The sequence below is a fragment of the Papaver somniferum genome, chromosome 8 (genome assembly GCF_003573695.1).
Source record: "Papaver somniferum cultivar HN1 chromosome 8, ASM357369v1, whole genome shotgun sequence".
Lineage (NCBI taxonomy): Eukaryota > Viridiplantae > Streptophyta > Magnoliopsida > Ranunculales > Papaveraceae > Papaver > Papaver somniferum.
Genome location: NC_039365.1, coordinates 107,300,852 through 107,325,624, shown reverse-complemented (window position 1 = coordinate 107,325,624; position 24,773 = coordinate 107,300,852). Strand labels below are relative to the sequence as shown.

General features: G+C 35.4%; 2 protein-coding genes across 6 annotated transcripts; both read left to right on the top strand.

The window, feature by feature from the left end:
- The first annotated feature begins 8,163 nt into the window (after positions 1–8,163).
- Positions 8,164–15,518, top strand: LOC113302500 (ceramide kinase-like). Of its 4 annotated transcripts, none has more exons than XM_026551417.1 (15): positions 8,164–8,255; positions 8,347–8,609; positions 9,178–9,345; positions 9,439–9,606; positions 10,299–10,391; positions 10,948–11,040; positions 11,284–11,488; positions 11,599–11,625; positions 12,005–12,086; positions 12,592–12,741; positions 12,838–12,939; positions 13,353–13,751; positions 14,325–14,391; positions 14,486–14,646; positions 14,905–15,518. In XM_026551417.1, exons 2-14 carry the CDS (start codon positions 8,424–8,426, stop codon positions 14,621–14,623), a joined length of 1,878 nt encoding a protein of 625 aa, XP_026407202.1. In that variant the 5' UTR covers positions 8,164–8,255; positions 8,347–8,423; the 3' UTR covers positions 14,624–14,646; positions 14,905–15,518. The 4 variants fall into 4 exon arrangements, with proteins under 4 accessions (XP_026407202.1, XP_026407203.1, XP_026407204.1 ...); XM_026551418.1 differs by adding an exon at positions 13,016–13,020 and having other exon boundaries at positions 8,172–8,609; positions 12,838–12,922; XM_026551419.1 differs by having other exon boundaries at positions 8,172–8,609; positions 9,211–9,345.
- A 409-nt stretch (positions 15,519–15,927) lies between these two features.
- Positions 15,928–17,906, top strand: LOC113306574 (derlin-1-like). 2 transcript variants are annotated; one of them, XM_026555501.1, is made up of 7 exons: positions 15,928–16,090; positions 16,344–16,479; positions 16,711–16,784; positions 16,914–17,007; positions 17,099–17,236; positions 17,330–17,458; positions 17,663–17,906. In XM_026555501.1, exons 1-7 carry the CDS (start codon positions 16,074–16,076, stop codon positions 17,714–17,716), a joined length of 642 nt encoding a protein of 213 aa, XP_026411286.1. In that variant the 5' UTR covers positions 15,928–16,073; the 3' UTR covers positions 17,717–17,906. The 2 variants fall into 2 exon arrangements, with proteins under 2 accessions (XP_026411286.1, XP_026411285.1); XM_026555500.1 differs by having other exon boundaries at positions 15,937–16,090; positions 17,330–17,490.
- The last annotated feature ends 6,867 nt before the right edge of the window (positions 17,907–24,773 follow it).

Here is a 24,773-nt window from a genome sequence, read left to right as displayed (position 1 = left end):
TATGCTAAAAATAGATAATAAAAAGGTGTAAAATCATAAATGGGCTTAGAACCATTAAATAGTTCACTTAGAATAAAACTAGAGATGTATATGAAATTATGTTATGAACCTTGTGTGAGCTTATTGGCTGAATTCTTAGAATGCTTGTGTGATTAACAGTTAGTCTTTATTAACAACGAACGATTCAAAGGATGATCTGGTGGATCACAGATCTCGAGGTAGGAGTGGTTTGCCTTCCAAACAGGTGGGAACTCTTTAACCTTCTTGTAATCATTAAGAATTCTTTATATTGCGAGCATGATGAGTCTTTATTACTTTTGGCATGTATGTGTGTTTTACTATCTATGTAAATGCTTGTATGTGCCTTGTTGTGCGTGTAATATGTGTTGTATGATTTCCCCGCAAGGAGTGTCTGTGATTCCCCACGGCTCCTTGCTAAGTTAAGTATGGCGGCTTCTTCCCCGTTATAATATTACCTAGTAGGGCGCCTTATTCCCCGTTTCAAAATATTAGTAGGGCGGCTTTTTCCCGGTTTCGATAGTATATACATAATATATAGTAGGGCGGCTTCTTCCCCGTTTCGTTGTTATATATACTATTTTATTTTGGAAAAATCACTCGTGTGCATATTATACTTGTTTGTCTAACTTCCTGATCTTGATAGTAGTATTCTGAATCATGTTTTGTCTGGGCAATCTGTGTGGACGATGTTATTATTATTGATTAGGGTTGCTCTCGCGTCGTATTCTCCAATGAGTTTGGCGAGGTTAGAGCGACACTTGCTTAATGATGCATAAACATTTCGAATGATTAATTTTCTTCTTGTTTTTTTCGATTAATATTCTTTTAGAATTGTGAAGCATGTTAGTGATTACTTGAGAGTTGCATGTTTTCGTTGAGCCCCCTTTTTGGGATGATGTGCTCATCCGTTCCCACTTCAGTTTCAGTATTCAGAAGAAAAGGCACTCGTGAAGATATTCGTCTCCGTAGCGTAAAGTTTTAGTGAATTGAAGATGTTTATTTATATTTTATATATGTATACTTTCTCTATAAACAACACATGGTTTTTATTCATATCACATGAGAGATCTTCATTTCTACTGTATCAGAGTGTATGGGTTTGCTTTTGGACTTAGCTTATGTAGTCCAGATTCTTAAGATCGTTAATATAGATTTTATGCTTCAATTAGTTTGTAATCCTATTAGCTAAGCAGGTTCAGGATTTGGGGCGTCACAACAAGGATTGAACACTTACTACTGATTGTCCATAATCAGAAGTTATGTATTACCGATTATATGCAGTTTTGTCAACAGAGTTCTCAGTTTCATTAGAGTCCTATAATCGGAGGATTATCAATACGTATTATTCACCGATTGTGTGTGGATTTCGAGGCACGACTAGTTTATTTTGAAGGAAATAGCCGTTGGAGTATAATCGGGAGTTAGGTAAAGAAATCAAACTTATGATTGTTATAAATAACAATATCACCTATAAATCATAATAATTTTACAATCATAACTATTGATTGAACTTCCAAAATTCTATTACAAGGTCTTGTGATTAGCTCCGTGGACGTGTTAGACGATCCCTAAACGGATTAAAAAATTTCCATCACCTTATGGATTCTGAAATGAGATTCATAACGGAAGCTTGATCTTTTCCATCTCCGACAATCCTCGAGAGATGGAATCGTTCCGTGACTCGGCGATTTTTTTTCTTCAGATTTTCTTCTTCGCAGATCTCGTTTTCAGCGCTTCAGAGTAGTAATTCAGGTGATGTTTTTTGGTTTTCGTTTATAGTTTACGATTAACAATGATTAAAGTGTATTAATTGAAGTGCTAATAATGGATTCTGGTTATAAAAACACTTCGATTGATCAAAATAAGTCTAATATGAATATTTTGAGTTCTGAAAAAAATTTATGAAAATTTCTTCAATTGAATTGCCTGACGATTTGTTTGAAGAAAGCTTAAATCCTTGGAGATTTTCTTTGATTGGGAGACTTGATTTACAGAAACTAAAGTTTATTGATGCTTCAGTAATTTTAAGAAAGCAATGGAAATTGGTGGGTGACTGTAAACTGATTCCTTTAAGAAGAGGTTTTTTTACTATCAAATTAGATAATGAACAAGATAATCAGTATATTAAATCTCAGAGGTGGGAGGTTTTAAATCAAGTTCTTCATATTAGAAAATAGATTTCAAATTTCAGACCAGCGAGTCAAAGAATTTCAAAATCAATGGTGTGCGTTCGTCTTCCAAGGTTGGGTTTGGAATTTTGGAGTGAAATTTTTTTATTCAAGATCTGTCAGGAAATTGGGAATCCAATCAAAATTGATAATACTACTGCAAATTGTGAAGTTGGTTATTATGCAAATGTATTGGTGGAAATTGATTTTTCTCAACATGTTCCTAGTAAAGTATGGATTGGAACTAAATACGGGGGTTTCTTTCAGGATTTCTGATTTCAGATTGTCCAAAATTCTGCTCTCATTGTAAAATTGTAGTACATTTAAACTCTGAGTGTAAATTTGAGAAGCAAAGAAAGTCTGATACTCAGAATGTTAATCAGGTTCAGACTCCAAAGGAAAAGCATATTCCAGTGCCATTTGACATTTGTGATCCTTTAGCAGTAAGTGATTCAATAGTAGAAATTAAGAAACATTACAAGTTGCAAAATCAATTGGAGAATGTTTTACACAACAAAGTAAGTTCAACCCTCTTGAAAATGAAGAAAATGTAGAAATTCAAGAAGCAACAGTTAATATCTTTCAAGAATCAGTAAGTGTTACCAACACAGGCAAAACAAGTGATGTTCAACAAATTAAATTCAGTTCCCTAATGAATGTGGAAAATGTTGGTATTCCAGAAGCAATAATACAGGAAGTTCCTAAAGTAGTAGAGGTTGTGCAGAATAAAGATGTGAATATTATCAAATTTGTGGATGGAACAAATGTAACAGTTGTTAATATGGAAGTGCAAATTACTTCTTGGGCCAATGTAGTAGAGAAGGAAATGGTTACTTCTACAACTAGTGCATCCACTTCTACCAGTACAGTTAACCATTCAAAGGTATCTCCTAAAATTCCATTAAATAACAAATATAATTTTAGAAAAAATCCTGGTAAAGGGGGTACCAGAAACCCTCCCATCAAACAATGAAGATAATGTTCTGGAATCTCAGAGGCCTTAGAAGATTAAGGGCTCAGGAGAAACTTAGATCTCTAGTTAAGAATTTTAGTCCTGCATTGGTTTGGATTGCTGAACCAAAGGTTTTTGTAGTACTTCTTTTTGTCAAAAATTAAATCTTTCAGGAATGGAAAAAATGGTGATTCATAATTATAGCAATGAGAGGAAAAGAAATATATGGTTATTTTGGAATAAATGTATATCTCAGCCACAAGTTATTTCAGTATCAAGTCAAATGATTACAGTTTATGTTGGTGATGTGTTAGTTTCTGGAGTACATGCTCGTGTTAAGTTGGTTCAAAGAAGGTTCGTATGGTCATGAAGCTAATAAGTGATTTAAACAAACCATGGATCATTCTTGGGGATTTTAATGCTATGTTATCTCAAGATGAGAAAATTGGTGGTAAATCTCCTAACAGAAATTAAATTTTAGAATTCAGTGATTACTTAAATCAGTGTGAGTTAATACAAGCTCCTAAAAATGGTTTGAATTATACTAGTCAAATGGACAACAAGGCAGTAAGATAATTTTGTGTACTTTAGACAGAGTGGTGTTTAATCAAAAATGGATACAATTGTATGGGGATTGTGGGTATAAAGTTGGTATGAGAATAGTGTCAGATCATGCTCCTCTACTTGGTGGATGTGCAAGCATTCCAAAACCTCAAAATGTTCCAATAAGATTTCAGAAAATGTGGCTTAGTCATCCTAATTTCTTGAATGTAGTTGCAGATTGCTGGGCAAATTCAGTAGTTGGTGATCCAGCTTTTCAGTTTCTACAAAAATTGAAGATTCTAAAGAAGGTTTTAAATGATTGGAATTGGCAGGTGTTTGGCAATGTTCATGTCAAAATAAAAGAAGCTGAGGATAGAGTTGAATTAGCTACTCAAATTTCAGATAGTAATCCATTTGATGAGGAGGCTCTTCAAGAATTAATTAAAGCTCAAAATGATCATGCTAGTAGATAAGTTCAAGAAAATACTTTATTAAGGCAAAAATCCAGGGTTAAATGGATTAAATAAGGAGGAGCTAACACAGGTTTCTTTCACACTAATATGAAGATTAGAAATGCTAAAAACATGATAAGTGAGTTGGAAGACAATGAAGGAAATGTGATTGCTGATCAAACTCAAATTGCAGATTTTTTTGGTCAAATATTTTCAGAAAAATTTGAATTCCAACATGTGGATGTTAACGATGCATTGTTAGAGGTGATACCAAAAGTTATTAATGAGAAAGATCAACTTAAATTGGATGCAATTCCTGAGGAAAAAGAGATAAAGAAAATAGTGTTTGAAATGGATCCAGAAAGTGCTTCTGGACCAGATGGATTTTCAGGCATATTTTACAGAAGCTGTTGGGAGATAATCAAAACTGACTTAGTTGATGCTATTCAATTCTGTTGGAGGAGGAAATTTATACCCAAAGGAATGAATTCAAGTTTCTTAGTCTTATTTCCTAAGACTCAAGGTACAAAAGCTGCAAATCAGTTTAGGCCAATTGGCTTAAGTAATGTGATTTTTAAAATCTTCACAAAGTTGATCACCAGTAGGATGTGTGAGTTAATGAAGAAATTAATATCTCCTCAGCAGGTTGCTTATGTGAAAGGAGAAGCATTCATGAACAAGTAATGCTGGCATCTGAACTTGTGAATGAAATGAAGTTCAAAAGAAGAGGAGGGAATGCTGGAATCAAGATTGATATTTCCCAAGCCTATGATACAGTTAGTTGGGAGTTCTTAATTAAAGTTCTAAGGAAATATGGATTTTCCTCATCTTGGTGTGACTGGTTGCTTACTCTATTCAGATCAGCAAGAATTTCAGTGATGGTTAATGGTGGTCCAAGTGGCTTTTTCCAAGTTGAGAGGGGATTAAGGCAGGGAGATCCCCTATCTCCAATTTTGTCTGTGTTAATGGAGGATGTTTTAAGTAGAAATATATCAGCCTTAGTGGAGAAAGTTAAGATACAACCAATGGTAACAAAAAAAAGTATTCATCCAACTCATCTGTTTATTGCAGATGATGTTTTTATCTTTAGTAATGGAGGATAACAGAGTATTACAAACCTTTTAAAGATCCTAGATTGTTATCAAACAAGTTCTGTAATTAATAAGCTTAAAAGTAAGCTTTTTGTGGATGGAACTACCCCACAGAGGAAGCAAATGATTAGTGATCTTGTCAACATGGAGGTTGCAAAATTTCCAGATAAATATATGGGAGTGTTACTTGCTCCAGGGAGGATAACTTCAGTAATGGTTTGGCCTATTGTTGAACTACTTCAGAGAAAATTGGCTTTTTGGAAAGGTAATATGCTCTCATTTCAAGATATATTTTTTCTTGTTAAATCAGTTTATGCAGTCTACCTATCTATAATATGTCAGTCTACAAGTGGCCTGCTTCTATTCTTAAAGTTTGTGAAAAAATAATTAGAAACTTTTTGTGGACTGGTGATGGAGAGTAGAGGAAATTTAAAACAATTTCATGGAAGAGGGTATGTAAGCCTTATGAAGAAGGGGGTCTTGGTATTAAAAGGTTGGAAGTGATAAATAAATCACTATTAATGAAGATGTTATGGAAGATACTTAATTCTGATCAAGAATGGGATCTATTCTTTTCAGCCAAATTTCAAGATAAATATGGGCAATGGAGTACTAGCTGGAAGCAATATTCAGTATTGAATGCGTTGAAATGGACTTGTAATGTTTTACAAGAAGATATAAGGTGGAATGTGGGTAATGGAGCACCAATATCTGTGTGGTTTGATATTTGGTATGGTGATGTTTCATTAATCAACACAATGGGTTACACTGATTATGTTAAGGAAAATATTGGAATGAAGGTCCAAGCTTTGATATATGAAGGAAATTGGAGGATTCCTGCTGAGTTACAGCAATTCATTTCATCTGCTAGTTTTCCAGTAATAAATGGAGGCATTGATAAGAGGATGTAGATTGCAGGTAAAGATGGAAATTTTTCAACAACAGATGTTGTAGAGAAAATAAGAGACGGAGGAGTTACATTGAATTGGCCTAAATATATTTGACAATCTTTCATTCATCCTAGCATTGCTAGCAATGTCTGGAAATTGATGCAAGGGGTGTATGTGGATGATGAAATAATGAGGAGTAGGGGTTATGATATGGTCTCTGTATGTTGCATTTTTTTTGCAGAACAGGACAACATGAAGCATACTCTATGGGAATGTCATTTCAGCATTGAGGTATGGAAGTGGCTTAATACAGTGTTTGGATTTGGTATCCCTTGTTATTTTCAGGATGTCTGTAATGCTTCCAAAAGTAAAAGTCCTTTAGTTAAGCAGTGATGGATGATAACAGCTTGTGCCATCATGAAAGATCTATGGTTCCAGAGGAATGCAAAGATATTTGATGAGAAAAAACCTAATCTCATGTGCTTCAAGAGTAAAATTTGGCAGACTGTCAATGAAGGAAGATACAGAGTGAATGGCACCAGATGGAGTAATGACTATGACAGTAAAGTAATTGAATTTTTCAAAATTTAAAAGTTAAGTCCGAGTGCTTTTAGTCATCTGTTTGTTTAGTTTGTTGTTGGGCTTTTTTCTTTTCTGTTTAGGCTACGCTTTGGGTCCTTGTTTTTGCTGGATTTGTAAGTTTCTCCTTTTTGTTTTTTTTTGGTCTGTCCTGTATTTTTAGCTTGACTTTTTAGTCCTTCTATTAATGAAAAATGTGATTCAGCAAAAAAAAAAGAAAAAAAACATTCCCCGAGAGATCGTGCTATAACCTCATCATTGGTTTCACCCCTCAATCGATATTAATTCACAAGATAAGTTAAATGGAAAAATTCTTTGACGTGTCCGTTTATTGAACCAACTCGGCAGAAAAGATCAGCGGAGTGACGGTTATTTGGGTTACCGGTGTCAGCGCAGAATTTTCGTGAATTCTCCCCAACTAACTCATACTCATTACGCCTCCTTTCCTACGTTCTTCTCCTCGTCTCGGATAGAATTGAACATAACGCCTACATAAAGATAAATCTTCTTCAATCGTGAACTCCGTAGAATTAATGAATGGTTGGGCCATTATGTTGAAGATGATGTTGGAGAGAGTTTAAATATATTTGTGTTGCATAGAGGGTAAAACGAACCATCCTTATAGTTTAGAGTACCAACGACTCTATTTTTTAGATGACTGACTACATAATCGATATGTTAATAAGTTAATCTAACTTCCGATTATAAAGTTGCCTCAAATTTGTTTTTGCCGAAATCTCTAATTTTTCAAACTTTGGAACTACAATAATCGGTAGGTTAATAAGTTATTCCGACTTCCGATTATAAAATTGTCCCAAATTCTGTTTTTGCCGAAATCACTAATTTTCGAATTTGGGAACTATAATAATCGGTAGGTTAATAAGGTAACATAACCTCCGATTATGAAGTTGCCCCAAATTTTGTTTTTGCCAAAATCTCATTTTTTTTTTGAATTTGGGAACTAGAATAATCGGTAGTATACGAACTTCACCAAACGTCCGATTAATAAGTTGGCAAAAATTTCAAGATTGGTTTAGAGTAATCGGCAGTTTATGAAGTTATTTATGAACTTCACCTATTTACTGATTGCTAACGGCCACAAGTTCCATTTCGAGTTTTATACTTTAACAATCGGTAGATAATACCACTATACTAACACCGATTGTGTAAGGGCACTTAGGTAATCTCCAACAATTAAGACATCCCATAACCGTGTATATGGGTTGGGAATAAAAAAATCGTCCATAATTCTTTCAGGATCGCCCCTAATGACGACAGGTAATATATCTAACAAACATCCAAAAAAAGAAAAAAAAAAGAAAAAGAGTTATTTAAGTTCCACTTTTTACTTCTTAGCTAGGTACATGTAACCTGTGGAAGACTGGTAGGTCACTAAAGCGTGTATCCAACACGTGTCACCTGATAACATAACCATACCGGTATTGAAACATTGATCAAAACCCAGAACGGAACGATCAGCACATCATACAAATAGAAGATAGACAGAGAGAGATCAGAGAGAGAATCTGGTAAATGAAGGTGGGGATTTCATATTTAAGGTATCTTTCGCACACAAATCTACTTGTAAATTACCCAAATCCAACTTGGGCTCGTTAGAATCTTATGTTTGTTTTTTCGGAATTGAGAAAGGTTTCGTTCTGAATTCAAATTGAGAAAGACTACGTTCAGATTCATAACATTTTCAGTTTTGAATTTCTCCTAACTTGATGGAGATAAATGGAGATGGGTATGGAGAAATAAGTGCATTTGATCCCGAAATGAAGATGGATGTGAATGGAGGAGATGAATTGGGTTTAAGTCCGAATTTATTTTTGGATAATGTAGGGGAAGTTATTCTTACAATCAATTCAGATGAGTTGTCTTGGAAATCACCAGCATCAACAGATAATAATGTAAGATTTATCCCTTTTTTTTAATTCAGTTTGTGTGAAGCCCTTTATGTTTTGGTCAACATTAGTACACTTTTTACATCGTAGAATTCAAGAAAGGGTTTACCAGAAAATGGTTTCATCAGTGATTCATAGCCAATTTCGTGATTAATGTTTCCGTGTACAGAGGCTGATTACATTGAATAGGAATTGCACATCATTGAAACATGATGATAAGCATAAACCATTATTTAATAAAAGAAAAATAGTATTCCTACTAGTAACCTCTGCTAGCCTGCGACAGTGGTTTCCAGCGTAAGTTTCGACATAATTCCAAGTGATAGTTAAGTGAATTGGAATGAACTGTATCATGTTACTTACTTCTTGCTCAGGGAACACAGTTTTCTGTCACTTTTACTCACAAGAGGGGGTTCCTATGCCGGCCAATTATTTCATTATTTAGATTTAGAATACTACCATTCATGCATGGCAGAGTGTCTGTTCAAGCCGTGTACACATACATGGGATCTAGGGGTATATAATTTTTTTTAATTAAATTTTGAATATTTCAATGTTTTTTCTATCTGTCTAGGATCTGAATTCATCTTCTTGTTTGGGAATAAAGCTTAATACAAAAGCTGAAACTGAACTTAAAATATCAGATATATATGCTGTTGAGTTCAAGAACTGGGGTTTGATTCATCAATCAGTTATTTCAAGTGCAGGAGCAGCTCTTTTAGTGCGCGAGCATGGTGTTGAGGTTACTACTTTTTCTCCTTTATTTATGAACTCCCTTTTGCCTTCAGGCTGCTCTATAATTATAAGTACAGATCTATTTGCATTCCTCCTGCAGATGTACCGCTTCGCAGTTCATGGGTTTAAAAGGTCTAGTACCAAACGTTCTCTTTGGGTCCTAGCTACATACACCTTTGGCAATGCAGATTTGCCGACATGCCAAAAATGGGTGGATAAAATTAATTCTTTCATAAATAAGGAAGTCGGGAGGCCTAAGAGACTTTTGGTATGCTGTTTTAATGGTCCCGCATTTAGTTAATTGGTAGCTTTTCCTTCGTTTGTTTTTTTGTACCCTCCCTGTATGTTTTTCTTTGTCCAGTTTGAAGTATCCCTGTTTAGCAGTTTTGATGACATAAGGCTCTTCACTCTGTAAAAGAGTCATTGACTAGCTGCAGATTGTGGTGGCAATCAGTTTTTAATGTTGGTTTTCTACTCCATGGTCAAATCTGCCTGGAACATTGTGAAATGATAAATCTTCATTATTAAGGGCTTACTTGTTTCCCATGGTGTGCATGGTCAAACGGGCATTCTGATGGTTTTTGATAACTCTTAATATGGTTTCTTTGTTTTTCAATTAAGTTTGCTGGAATCGCCCAGGTTCTAGAAAATTGACCAGATAATTCCATTTTCACATTGTTTACTAAATAATGTTATGGCAAGTTGTGTCAGTTTAGTCTTCAGCTAATAGACTGGTGACTATTTTGCTATTCAACTGCTAGTTTATGACACCTGACCAAAGTGGGAGGTTTATGTCATCAGAACGACTAGAAACTAATGACTAAAGGGCATGTCAAAACTAACTGAAAAACATGAGGAGGTAAGTCGAAAAAATACAAGCGGCTTCTAGGCTACCTCATGAAACCAGAATAGGGCTATATATATGTTTACTTTTTAAAATTTTACCTGTCTTTGCGGTAGGTTTTTGTTCACCCGTTAAGCGGGAAAGGAAATGGTTGCATGACTTGGGGAACTGTGTCTCCTATATTTTCTCGTGCCAAAGTAAAAACGAAGGTGGGTTGAGGGAAAGGTATTTCAGTTCTTCTATTTCTATCTGGCAATTAAAATGCTCAATCTTAAGATGGTGAGCTTCATTTCTTTACTGTAAAATCTAGAACTTTCTTTACTTCTACCACATAGATGCTTGTATGTGTTGATAAGTCTCTGGTGTTGGAAACTTGTGGACGGGCAAAACACTAACCCACTCGCTCCACATACCCCACTAGCATCTTAAATGTAACACACATCCATCGGTAGAACAGTATCTTCCACAAAATGGACTTCATGGACAAGCTCAAAACTCTGTACATAGGACAATCTTTTGATAAAGTGTTCATATCAAATGGTTAAGAATTTATAAATAGTTATAAATTCAGTCTAGGGTGGCAAGACTATAGTAATTATTTTGTTGATGGAATATGCTAAATGTCATGTTTTGGGCATCGCAGATTAAATTATCACCATCCCGACGTTCCTTTTCCCTTTATCTTTCCTTTTGTGATTAATCAGATGGTTTTTTTGTGAATGTTTACTTCTTACTTTTGATAGTTTATTCACATTTATCGGTCAGGTAATTGTGACAGAGAGGGCTGGTCATGCTTTTGACGTGATGACATCTTTGTCAAGTAAGGAACTTAATTCCTACGATGGTGTTGTTGCTGTTGTAAGTAATTAGCTTCTGAATGTCTCTGATTCTTTTCCAGTTTATGTTTGTTAAAATATAGCTGGGAAAACTTTCTATAGTACTTTTAAAATTTATATCTTATGAAGCACCAGAAGATTGAAGGTGATTCGTTTTACCATCCTTATGAACCCTAGGTAGAGCAATAAAGTGATCAGATAGGTGAGTTAGTGTCTAGTTGGTACTTGGCACAGCTTAGTTTTTTACATTTGAATGTTATTCCAGGGTGGTGATGGTTTCTTCAACGAAATCCTAAATGGTCTTCTGTCGTCAAGGCACAAGGCTCCTTACCCACCTTCACCAGCTGAGGTTATTGATTCTGCTAAGAGCAGTGGAAGTATATCCCATCCAACTGAAACAACATCTGAGATTTCTCAAGAATACAAAGAACAAGATCCACTTCTTTCGAGTGAAGCGCCTACTAGAACAGGTTACCAAATTTCAGTATGATTGGTGAAAAAGCATATTTCGTCAAAAGATACCTTAGATTGGATGCCAACTGGGAGTCTGATTTGTTCTTGCACTTGCTTGAAATTGCAGGATCTGGTTGTGACTCATGCACCACAGGTTAGTTTACTGTTCACATTGTTGGAGTCGAAGGTGAAATTCTTCCTACATAAATTAAATTGTCAAGATTTATTTTTCGGAGGTTTTATTCAAAGGTTCTTATGACAAACACTATATGTTCCACATTCTTTTGACTTGAGTTTCCTTTTCTTACGGACCTTTGGAACAGATACAAATAGAAAACTTCCTGATAAACACATTATAGTGACTGTGGGTTCAAAGAGTGTGGTATTTAGCTCTGCTTGGCCTATAAACACACATGCTAAGAAGTGTTCAGGACCAGTGGTTTCTTATCTTTCTAATGATTTCTTAAGCAACAAGGAAGTGTCTTGGTGATGTACAATGTGTACATTCCCTGTTCTTACGAGAATTTATGCAGGTGAAAGCGCGCCATTTCCTCTTCCGAATGAACGGTTTAGATTTGGAATTCCTTCCGGATCAACTGATGCAATAGTGATATGGTACATTTCTCATACTCTTTTTTTCTTCCCTGTTTAAGTTCAGTATTTTCCTGCATCTCTTAGTCATACTTAAATTACTTACAATCATATCATTCCAGAACTGTTTTCGTAGATGGCTAGTCTTAAACTCCTATTGGCAGTTGTACATTTCATGGTAGTTCTTAGATTTTATCATGCTTCGTAAAGGTAGACATAACTTGTTATGGATAAATGTGATGTCTAAAGAATTTGTATGTACTCTTCTTGATGCTTAACTACTGTCAATGGCTGTAGGAAAACTAGGAAATACATATATATGCACGAAAGAACAGAAAAGCCCAAAATTAAAAATGAGTGTCAAGGTCCTAAAATCCAATTCAGTGCATGATGCTTAAAATGATTACTTCTACTTTGTTATCAGAGGTGGTGGAAATTAAGGGAAAACTACTTACTATGCAAGTATCTTTTATTTCTTTTATGTTTGTAAGTTTACTTCTAGAGGGAACATCAACTTATCCTTTTGCAGTACAACTGGAGCTCGAGATCCTATAACATCTGCTCTGCAAATTATTTTGGGTAAAAGTGTACGTCTTGATATAGCACAAGTTGTCAGATGGAAAACAACAGCATCCTCAACAGATGCACCTTCTGTGCGTTACGCGGCTTCTTTTGCTGGGTAGGCCTTCGCCGCTATTCATTTTTCATTTTTCTTTTGACTTATATTATACTTCTGTTTTTTCGGTTTTCTTAGATTATCTGACTCTTCCACCAGGTATGGTTTTTATGGAGATGTCATAAGGGAGAGTGAAAAATATCGCTGGATGGGTCCCAAACGCTATGATTATGCTGGAACAAAGGTGTTTTTAAAACATAAGTATGTTCTGAGTAGATTGCTCAAATGTTTTTTGATTGGAACCCTCTTGCTAGTGAAATCAATACTTTGTTTTCAGGAAAAGTACGGTACATTTATCAGTTCTCTTCAAACGCTGGATCCCAGTTTCTTGGCTATTCTGTTCAAGAAGTTTTTGCAAAGCTTGGGCATGTTGCATCTTATTTCGTTATTTGCTACTAATAGAAAGTTTCTGAGAACATATGTGTTTAGGAAAATATCTGGTTTCAGCGTGGACCTTATTTAATTTTGGCCATCTTGGTTGATTGACTTAGGTTTTGGCTTAATCTTCTTACAAATTTGCAGGCCAGGACACGCTGCACCTCAGCTTTGCTGATTTGTTACCAGCAGATAACTTTCATGATTTTGTTTCATACTTATGATATTTCATGTCTCAGGTCATATGAAGCAGAAATAGCTTATCTAGACGTCCAAACAGAAACGGCAGACACAACATCTAAGAAAGATCTCTTGGATACTGGCATTCAACAACTATGGCGTTCATGGATTCCATCAAAGAAAACGAAAAGAGAGATTTGTCGTATGAACTGCCAAATCTGTAATGAGTCCCCGGAAACCAATCATATGCCTGCTCGCAATCCAACTGCAACACAAGAAATGAACCATGGTCACTCTGGATGGTTGAGGTGTAAGGGACGTTTTCTTAGTATTGGCGGTGCAGTTATTTCCTGTCGCAATGAAAGAGCTCCTGATGGTTTAGTGGCTAATGCACACCTTGCCGATGGGTTTTTGGATCTCATACTAATTAAAGATTGTCCCCATGCTTTCTATTTATGGTAATAGTTTCTTATCACTATAAGCTTTCGCACTGATGCAATTTCCATTATGTTTATCTGCATTTTCTGTAAAACAAAGATAGGAACATTCAGGTCTTGCAAAACGCTTACATGTACTGAAGTTTCCACCAAGGATTAGGAGACTCTGTAGGGATTTTATGTGCAGGAAATCTTGTTGTTTGCACATGAGAATCACAGTACATAAACTTTAACTTTAAAATATTCGATGTAAAGCGTCATAAACCATCCACTTTTCTAGTTACTTGAGAACCTACTTTTTAAAAGTTATAGCAAGATGATGATGATGATGATATATGGTTTGGATTTTATCCCTCACGGAAATCATCTCTCGAGTTAACTTTAATGTGTTTTCTATTTGCCACTATAAACGAGGCTGAAATATAGTTAGGCTGTTAAAAACAAACTGTGGTTGAAAGTTTAGTGTTCCACCACCACATGATTAGCCTCCATTTTTATCCAACTTCAATCATTTATTTTAGGTATGTCAGAGTTTCAGTAAGTTGCATTTGACTTGGTGTGGTTCTTATCACTTTATTAATATGATATTTGCAGGCACCTTACGCAACTAGCAAGGAAAGGTGGAAAACCCTTAAACTTTGAGTTTGTGGAACACTTCAAAGTATGTTTAATATTCTCTCGTTTTTTAGTTTTGATCTCCAATCAACAAAGTGATAAAACTTCTTCTGACCATCTCTATTTTGGTTTATGTACAGACGCCTGCTTTCGTATTTACTTCCATTGGGGAAGAAAGCATCTGGAATTTGGATGGGGAGCTATTACAAGCACACCAACTTTCAGCTCAAATATTCAGAGGCCTTATTACTATATTTGCAACAGGACCCGATATCTGAAGTTCTTCTTTTTTGACTTCGATGTAAGTACATGGTTTATTATATACTTCGGAACAAAATAAATTGATCAGATGATGTCGAGCTTTTCGTGATCCCCTCAGCCTCATCATGTTGATTAGTTTGTTTGAGGTCATACCATACAACTCCTATATGTTTGCATTAGCTACTTGCCGTTAAGATACGTAATGTTTATTTTTCTGATAAGCACCCCGTCGAAACATTCATCCAAAACAGAACAAAATACGGACTCTAATACTATTTCTTGTTGTGATGTTCTGCAGAGGGATAGTTTCGAAGTGGATACAGGTCAGCTATTTCAAGCAGACCAACTTTCAGCCTAGTAATTGAAAGGCCTCTCTTACTTCAGTAGCCCATTTGCGTCAGTTACTGAAGGTTGAAAGGTCTCGACAGCTCTATACTAAACTTTGTTCATTGTAGCCTTTTTCGACTACCACTAACTTTGAACATTATGTAAATATTGTAACATAATTAAGGTTGTGTAAAAATAGCAATATATGGGGCAAACTAAAAACATAACATAGTTAATCGTCAGAAACTACATCATTCAAGTCCGCATCGAAACGCAGCAAGTTCAGACGGTGTTTCCTTCAAAGAACCATCTTCTCTATGAAACTTGATATTATGTCAACAACAAAAAGACAGTTAGCAATCAAAGATGGCTGTTATGATGAGAGAGAAGCTCTGTGGATGGGGCAACTGAGTTAACTTCCAAGTTCCGTGTCTCCTTCGTCTTCTTTCTCCATTGATCTCCCTGTTCTTTTAGCGTTTTGCTTGTGCTCTTTGCAGTGGTTTGATTTGGTCTCGGTCTTTTAGATAAAAAGAGTTTAAATCACTGTTTTTTATTTTCATTGTTTTTCTCTCCTTGTTCATTTCAGTTTTCCCTTGTTTCTTGGGTGTTCACCTGTATTGCAGTGCTAGTCATCTCATGTTAGTTTTCCCTGGGACGGCTCTTTGCTACTCGAGTTTTCTACTCGTGCCTTAAGACAATAACAAGGAGCACGGCGTTACTGCCTGGGAGACAGTAACAAGGAGCCGGCCCAGGCAGTGCATTCAAGATTGAATTAGGAGTATGGTTCACGACGGGTGATCGAGACATGCATGACTGAGAATACAAAGTGAATTTATTTTTTCAAAAAAATTGGGTGATATTTCCGCCACCATGTTAATGGAATTGACCCAAAACATCCATCAGTGTAGTTGAGCTGAAATATCAACATCCATTATTAGGTTTGGAATAAGGCCATATTGATTATAGCGGTAGAGCTAGAGAATAGGAAGTCTTAAGTCTTCCCATTGGACTAGTAAGTCATCACAGAAGCATTGACTTGGGAAATTCCTCTTGAAACCAACCATTACATTTTATTCAGTGGAATTTCACATTGAACCAAAACCACATCTCTGCTTTCAGTTCATTTCAACACCATTGCCAATGTCTACACCGGGAGAGTAAGCTCTCTAGTTCATGTTAACTCGCTGCGTGTATTACTTATCCTTGTGTTAGTAGTTTTGGTTCCATTGTGAACTACTCATGCTTTCTAGTTCATTGTCATTTTTATAGTTTGTCATCATTGTTTTCAATTTCTTGGAACTACTTAATTATAGATATGCTAAATTGTAAATGTAACATGAATTATTTCTGAAAACTTTGAGATATTCAGATTCTTAATACCAAGAATTTGTCTCATTGATCTTGTTTCAGATATTATAGATCCCTGCCACCAGTGTGCAAATTTTATGGAGTATTCTGCTTCATGACCGCTGCAGCTTATTATCTCAAACTGTATGATCCGGACATATTATCGTTACAGTACGGGCTCGTTTTAAAACGTTTTCAGGTACATCAAGGATGCCTCCTAGCTTACATGCAATTACCTGCTTCATTCTTTTTTTATCACTTAAAAGTTCCGAGATATATGAGATCCATTTATAAAACCAACCCAAGTAGGAAAAAAAGAGTCTCAACATTGAATTAACTTTTTTTGAAACTGTGACATGTCAATCAAGAGACTCCACAATACTTTTGATGCCCTGACTGCAAGTTTTACGTACTTGTTTTAACATTGCAGATATGGAGGCTAGTTTCCAATTTCTTCTACCTTGGTCCATTTTCTGTCGGGTTTGCGGTTCGTCTTATAATGCTGTAAGAAAACCCACTCTTTTCAACTTACTTTTTGGCCTGTACTCCATTTCAATTAGTGCTTGTTTCATTCTCATTCTTTAAAGAGATACATAGCTTGACCTTGCAATACTTTGTCATTGGACTTCATAGAGCAAGATATGGAGTTCTGTTAGAGAAAGGACTGTTTGACAAGAGAACGGCTGATTTTCTGTGGATGATGATCTTTGGCGCTTTCTCACTTTTGGTAAATACTATCAAAGCAGTTGTGAATTCGAAATCTATTATCCAGTAAGTTTTCTTGCTGAAATTTCTTTGCCTTGATCTCCATTTACTAGACAGTTGCTCCAGTTCTGATGTTATTGCCTCCCTACAAAACCTTCATGTCGATATCTTTGGTTTTCATGCTTCTCTACGTTTGGAGCCGTGAGTCTCCAAATGCGCAGATCAACATATATGGCGTTGTGAGACTGAAGGTACTTGTTATTTTGAGATTATGCAAATGCAAATGCCTTGATAGATAAAATGTGGTATGTTTGTCGAATTGAAGTTTTGTTGTGTGCATATAGGGATTCTATCTTCCTTGGGCGATGCTTGCTTTGGATTTGATCTTTGGAGCTCCTCTGATACCAGATATCCTCGGAATTATTGCCGGCCATTTATATTACTTCTTGACAGTGCTTTATCCTCTCTCTACAGTAAGAAACATTTTGAAGACTCCACTTTGGGTGTATCCTTTCTGTTATATATATATATGTTATGTTATGTTACTCTAGTTGACTAGATTCTTAACGTTAATCTTTCCCGCAAACATATTTTGAAATGTTTGTTACGACATAGATGTAAGTAACGTAGATACTGATGCAGCGGAGTTGTTTTCGCCTTAACATCTTAATTTGCAGTCACAAGTTGGTGGTATTTTGGGGCAAGGGAACTCAAATAGACAGTCCGGTTGAACCTAACCCATCCGCTGGGATTGCTTTTCGCGGAAGAGGTCGAAGACTTGGAGGAAATTAAGCTGTACACCATGAATTGTATAAGCTTTTTATGTATTATTATCCATTTATCCTTCTCTTGAGATGATGTTGTTTTCTAAGAAATTTGGCGAACTGAAAGACATTGAAAATACAAGAGGAAATTCTAATTTCTATCTAAATTGTGTTATAACTAAGTATTGATCGGAATCACATTACTAATTTGTTTTCAGGGTAAAAAAATGTAGGATTATTGGGCCAACCGAGCGAAACGAGGGAAGACCTTGTAAAATGTAAGTGATCAATTGACCAATGTAGTCAATTTCGGATCTCGGGGTGTCTCGGCTGGGACCGAGACACTGATACAACAAGATCTCGGGAAGATTCTCGGTGAAATTTCGGAATCAATATTTTAAAATTTTACACAAATATTATTATATGTCAAATATTTTGTACATGCATGTAAAACGTATTTGTCAAGTATCTCGTACATTTTAAAAGCAACCAAGATCGATATAACACAAATTCCTTAAAAATAAAATGAACGAACAACAAACGCCAATAGAGTCACACCCACAACGCACCAAAGGTCGACAAAGTAATGATAGATGATGATCAAAAATTTATTTAACTTTTTTCTACGGAAATACGTGTATTTCATGCAAAGAGTTGTCTCTTTGATAGGAAGCGAACATAGGTAAGAGGTAAAATCGATTTTCTTTAGGAAAAAAGAGCTGCAGGGATTGTTGAGATTTGAGAACATTGAAGAAAGTCGAGAAAGTACTCCATTTTTTTCCTGTCAATCTGTGTTTCATTATTTGAAAGGCCAAAAAGAAATTGTCCTTTGGTTGATTGTCTTGTTCTTACTACTTATCATCATCTATCATTAATTTGCTTTGATACAAACAGTGGATTTAATCGTTAAAAATCTGTATCACTTAAAACCCTTTTCTCCATTTTCTTTTCTCTTTCGATTGATGTAATTACATGTTAATTATGTGTAAAAATCAAGGGTTTCTAATCATGAATATTAGGTCTCTGTTGATGAAAATTATGGTTATTCTCGGTCGATTTTTGACCGATCCAAGCGAAATAAGGACTATCTCGGCGAAATTCTCGTTACAATCTCGTTTCCCCGAGATTATGAAATTCGGCTACTGTGTTAGCGATAACGAGAAAATCGCCGGAATCTCGGCCGAGATGGCCGAGATCGACTACATTGCAATTGACACAAAAAGATTGGAAATGGTTAGGGCCGAAAAAACCAAAAATGTCACTCCCTTTTAATCCAATTATTATAACTCCTGTATCTTATCTTTTCAGGGGTATGATTGGAAACCAAACTTTAATATAACATATCTAAAAATCCGTGCCTTGGAATTTTACAAATTTTATCTCGTTGGAAAGCTTATAAAAACTCTACGCAACAAGTACAAACAACAATATCAAATTTAGAGTTTTTACGAAAAAATTGGAGGTATTTATCATTTTAGGCATAATTTTAGAAAATTTGTATATCCATTATGCAAACCACAAAGGATACATAATACTTTATGTAACAAAATTTTGGTTTATGCATCAACTAATTTTCCGTTGCAACTAATAAAACGATGTACTCCCTCTGTTTCAAGAAAAATGATATTTAGGCACAATTCTCGAAAATTGAATGCATAGCTATTACGCAAACCACCACAAAGGATGCATAACACATCATTCAACCATATTTTGGTTTATGGATCGACTAATTTTCCACTTCAGAAAAAGTGATACTTTCACATCCCATTTTAGGAAAAATGATACTTTACCTCCGTTTCGGGAAAAGTGATACTTTCGCTCCGTTTCGGGAAAAGTGATACTTCGCTCCGTTTCGGGAAAAGTGATACTTTCGTCCCTTTTCGGGAAAAATGATAGTTTCGCTTCGTTTCAGAAAGCGAAAGTATCACTTTTTATGAAATGGGGAGAAAGTATAATTTGTCGAAACAGGGAGAAAGTATCACTTTTTCTGAAACGGGGGGAAAATATCACTTTTTCTGAAACGGGGTGAAAGTATCACCTTTTCTTAAACAGGACAAAAAAAGTTACGGACAAACCCCATCTTCAGATTCTTCTTCGGTCGGCCCTCCCACTATGCCAACGGTCGTACTAGTGCATGAATAGGTAATCAATTAAGCTATTGCATGAGAATCCGAGATGTTTCTAAACAGCATACATACTCTTCATTGTTTCAAAAAGGTGAAATGGAGGAGCAAGGAGTTATCTAGACAGGCAGTTTAGAAATATTAGAAATGCTAGACAAACCTTCCAGGCAAAGTACAACGGGCAGAATGAAAGGCTAAACTCCAAAGCCATAACCTTCTGGAGGGACAAGGGTAGTAGAAAGCTAACTGAAGCACAAGGCCACAGGGGTCAAATGGAAAGGCCACACGCGTCGAACGGCTATTGAGGCACTAGGCCAGGTGGTGAAGATAAAAGGAAAAACTGCTCCATAAAGAACCCAAGCAGACCTAGGGAAAGTAAGTGAACTCCGAAAAGAATATCCGAAGATTGTCCAAAATACTTGAAATGCAACTGCACAAGGAGCAACAGGAAAAACACACTTCTGACCAATAGAAAAGAGGATCCCGAAAACCATTGAAAGTTGCCATGAAAATCTATAAATACAGAAACTCTTGTAATAGGATTTTTCAATACCCAACATTCTTTTGTCGTAGTTCCAAAGCTAGATACGTCCTCTATAACCTAGGTTTCTTAATACAAAATTCGAGAAGTCCGGTCAGACTATCTTTTTATTTGATAGTTCATATATCCGGATTTTGTTCTTATTGATCTTTGAGATTTTGGTAACTCAGATCGGGAACGAAATAGATGGAAATCACAAAGTTCTCTTCGTCTCAAAATTTGTGAGATACATATCCAAACTCTTCTATAATTTATTTGGATTGTTCTCGAGAGGTGGTTAATGATTTAGCATTCTCTTCGATAAGAGTGTAAGTGTTCCGAATCCGTGAGGTTTGCTAGATTTACATTCTATAAGGTTTTCTTTTTCATCTACCTCTGGTAGAAACTCTGTACATTCTTCTACTTCTTAATACAACTTCCATTTTGATCAAAAAAAATGGTTTGCTAGATTTATCTACTGCAAACAGATTTCCAAACCTTGATTGAAAGATATCAAAAGGAAAAACTACAAGAAACTTAATATATTGCAGCACCTAATGGTTATGGCATAAACCCCTACTAGTGTCGCGACAACCTATGTAGCAAGAAGTCTATTGCTGCACTCAATCTATATTGCCGCAGCAAGAGATTATAGTTTTTTGCCATACTCTTTACATATTGTTGCTACAGTTGTGTGGCAAAAGTTTTATTTTGTATCAGTAAATTATAGCTTTTAACTGCAACAGAAAAGCACCGTGACTAGAAATTTGCTTTTGCAACACCTATATTGAAGGTGTGGCAATATATGGTGTAGCAATAGCTAGATTCTCTTGTAGTGAAAACCAAATAGGCTTGTCCGTTAGAGGCAGATAGATATTAAAAGTCTTCACTAAGACTGAAGAACTCTTAGGATGTAAAGGACATCAACTAAGGGAATCAAGTGCGTAGAATTATGTTGGGTTCAGAGACGTATAGGAGCACGATTGCAACTGAATTGCTTGGGGTTAATTCGGCCTCAACTATAATTCAGTCCGAAGTATGATAGTAGGCTAATGTCTATAGCAATTTTAAACAATGTGGTATTCAAAACTGGACGAGGTCCCGGGGTTTTTCTGCCAGTGCAGCTTCCTCGTTAACAAAATTCTGGTGTCTTGTGTTATTTCCTTTTCCGCATTATATTGTTTATCTTTATAACGAGAATATCACAAGTAATACGTAATCAATCTATATAGTTTAAGTTCTTTTTTTTCCAAAGATTAAACCAAGACTTGTTCTTGTTGAATTCATATCTTGAAAGCCAGATTACAAGTTTCATACTTGTTAGAAGTCGGATCACGATTATTCAAACACAACTAGATTGATCTTGGATATTGATTTTTGAGATCATCCAATAATTCTTCTACACAATCAGGTACACGAACCTTATCTTAGTTTGAATTCTAAGAACCCCTGGCCTTTGAAAATCTATAAACAGAGATGTTCTTTTAACTGGGAAAATAAATCCCTGACACTTTGTGTCTTAGTTGATTCTAGAGTCGTCCTCTATAGTCCTATGTTTTCTCTGAGAAACATAATCAGGTCTACGACTAAAAGACTTCGTTTTGGGGATTCGTGAAGCCAGGTACGACTATCTTTACCCTGATAGTTCGTGTCTTTTATGTTATCAAGGTTTTCGTAATCTCTTTTAAGCAAGATAAATAGTAATCGCAAAGTTCTCTTCGTCTCAGACTTTTTGGTTCCTCAAGATAGATATTTGAAAACTAATCTTAATTGATCTTTTGAATATTATTCTTGAGAGGTGGTTAAGAATTTAGGCTGCTCTTAGGGAGTCGTAAGTTCTGGATTTATGAGTTTTTCTAGATTTCTTTATTGCAAACAAATTTTTTCACCTTGATCTTTGATCTAAACTGAAATCAAATAGGCTTATCTGTTAGAGGAAGATTGGTACCAAAAGTCTTCATTTCGGCTGAAGCAACTCTTAGGATGTAAATGACGTCAGCTAAGGGAATCAACTGCTTAGAGCCTTGCGAGGTTCAAGAGATGTAAGGAGCGCGACAATAATTGAATCGCTTGGAGGGTGGATTCGGTCTCAACTGCATTCCAGTTCGAAGTCTGATAGTAGGCTAGTGTCTGTAGCGGATTAATACAATTTTGTGTTCAAATCTGGATGAGGTCACAAGGTTTTTCTGATATTGCAATTTCCACTTTACAAAACTTTTGGTGTCTTGTGTTTTTCCTTTTCCGCATTATATTATTTATCTTGATAATTGTATTTACTCAAGTTGTACGTATTGAATCTAAGTAAATACGTCTATCTAATTGTGATCGATTAAGAGACTCGTTCTTTTAGAATTCATATCTTGAAAGATAAATAACAAGTTTAATTACTTTGCAGAATTCCGATTGGATTATTTGGATACGACTAGATCGATCTTGGATATTGATTTTTGAGATCGTCCAAGTATTCTTCTTAACATCATGTTCACAAGCTCTTTTCTATATACATACTGACTGAGAAAAGGTTAGAGATATAAACTTTATATACATATTTCCAAGAATCATTCAGTTGGTCTACTTGCAGTTATATTAGGTTTTGTACATACATGTTGTCGAACGAAAAAGTTAGTGGTGTACTTGGTACCCCTGCATTTTCAATATGCTAGTTAATATTTAGTTGTAATCCAAGAGAGATTCTGGTGTATTAGTTGGATTTACAAAACCGAAAATAAGCCTTTATCACGTGTCTTTAGTATTTTCGGATTTAGAATTCCTTGTTGTCCGAACTACCTTAGTCATTATAAATAGTGACGTTTATAATTCTTACAAACTTATCCCTTGGACACACTGAGATAACTGATTGTGTGGGAAGCCTAGTGGAGTACTCTTGTAATACTCGTTTGAGAGGATAGTATCCTAATTAGGTGAAAACTCTTGTGTGCGCTTTTTTTAAAGACTTATGTGGGATAAAAAAATCACTAGTAGTACCATTGGCGGGAAACTAGATCGTATTGTTATTTAGTTTTTAATTATTGATTTTATTGACTAATGGTGTGTTGAACCTTGATAAATCTAGTGTGTTTATTTTGTGATCCTTTTCTTATGCCATATAAGGTCACTCGAACTAGTTCAAATATCAACGATTTTATATCTGCTTTATTGTATCTAGATCTGAAGATATGACTTTTGATAATCCATTGTTAACAGACTTCGACCTTTTCATAATCGATCATTAGTGGAATCAAGTTGTTTGTGCAGGTACTTTGAAGACTAAAATGACGAGGGTACCAAGTACACCACAATATTTTCGATATCAACATATAATTCATATACCTTACGTGATCTAATATAGACAGAGACTGTGAAGAAGATAGCAACCAAAAGGTATAAACTTGGTATATAGTTTCTAGTTCAAAACTGAAACTTCAACTATAGAGATCAATCAAAGTGTTTGGGATTGACGTACAAGTGCAACTACTTTAATTATAACTTAAAAAAATTATAGTACGGAAAGTAAAGCAAAAGCACACACAAAAATTTGTTAACGAGGAAACCGCAAATGCAAAAAAACTTCTGGACCTAGTCCAGTTTTGAATACTCAAGTAATTAGGCCGCTATATAAAGACTCTACCAACTTTGTATAGTTGATTTCAAGTAAACTACCCCTAGATACCTAGTTTCCTCAGTATCCCTGCGCCTACAACCAATCTGGCCAATTGATTTGATTTTGTACAATAATAAGAAAGGTTGTCGTTCACTCGAACTTGACGGGATTGATTTCAGATTTAATAAATGAAAATACTAGAAATAAAGAAATTATATGCACAAAAGTTGACGAGGATGAAGAATTTACTGAGACTCAGGATTTCACTATTTTTCATATTCAAGTGGTTCAAAAATTAATCATAGGCAATTGTAGCTCAAACAATAGAAATATCAACTCTAATTATTTGCCAAAGGTAGATTCCATAGAAGATTACTTGTAGATTACAAGTACGGCGCATCAAAAATCCTTAAGACTAAGTGCTCCATCAAACAAGGTCACAAGTAATTAATAAAAATCATAATTCAATTAAAATTGATGCAAAAAGTAAATAAAGAATTAATTAAATTACCACATGGATGAAAAACAGCTTCGTCTGTCGACCCAGTAATGGGTTTAACTCCTCATGTTGTGGACTCTTTCAAAATGATTTTTCATCGCTCAAATGGTGTTTACAACGAAGAAATTGTATAACTCAGGGAATTCGCAACACTGCTTTGGCGTTACAGAACTCACGTTACCATATATGTCACAAACTGAAGATAAACGTTACAAACAGACCGTTACAAACTATTCAATATAAGACGCTGGAAACGACCGTTTTTTTACGTTATTATGTTC

Coding starts and splice junctions, on each gene's coding strand:
- LOC113302500 (XM_026551417.1), top strand. CDS start 8,424: ATGGAGATAAATGGAGATGGGTATGGAGAAATAAGTGCATTTGATCCC. Junction 8,610..9,177: donor CAGCATCAACAGATAATAAT/GTAAGATTTATC, acceptor CTATCTGTCTAG/GATCTGAATTCATCTTCTTG. Junction 13,752..14,324: donor CCCCATGCTTTCTATTTATG/GTAATAGTTTCT, acceptor TGATATTTGCAG/GCACCTTACGCAACTAGCAA.
- LOC113306574 (XM_026555500.1), top strand. Junction 16,480..16,710: donor TCGTTTTAAAACGTTTTCAG/GTACATCAAGGA, acceptor TTAACATTGCAG/ATATGGAGGCTAGTTTCCAA. Junction 17,008..17,098: donor TTGGCGCTTTCTCACTTTTG/GTAAATACTATC, acceptor TCCATTTACTAG/ACAGTTGCTCCAGTTCTGAT.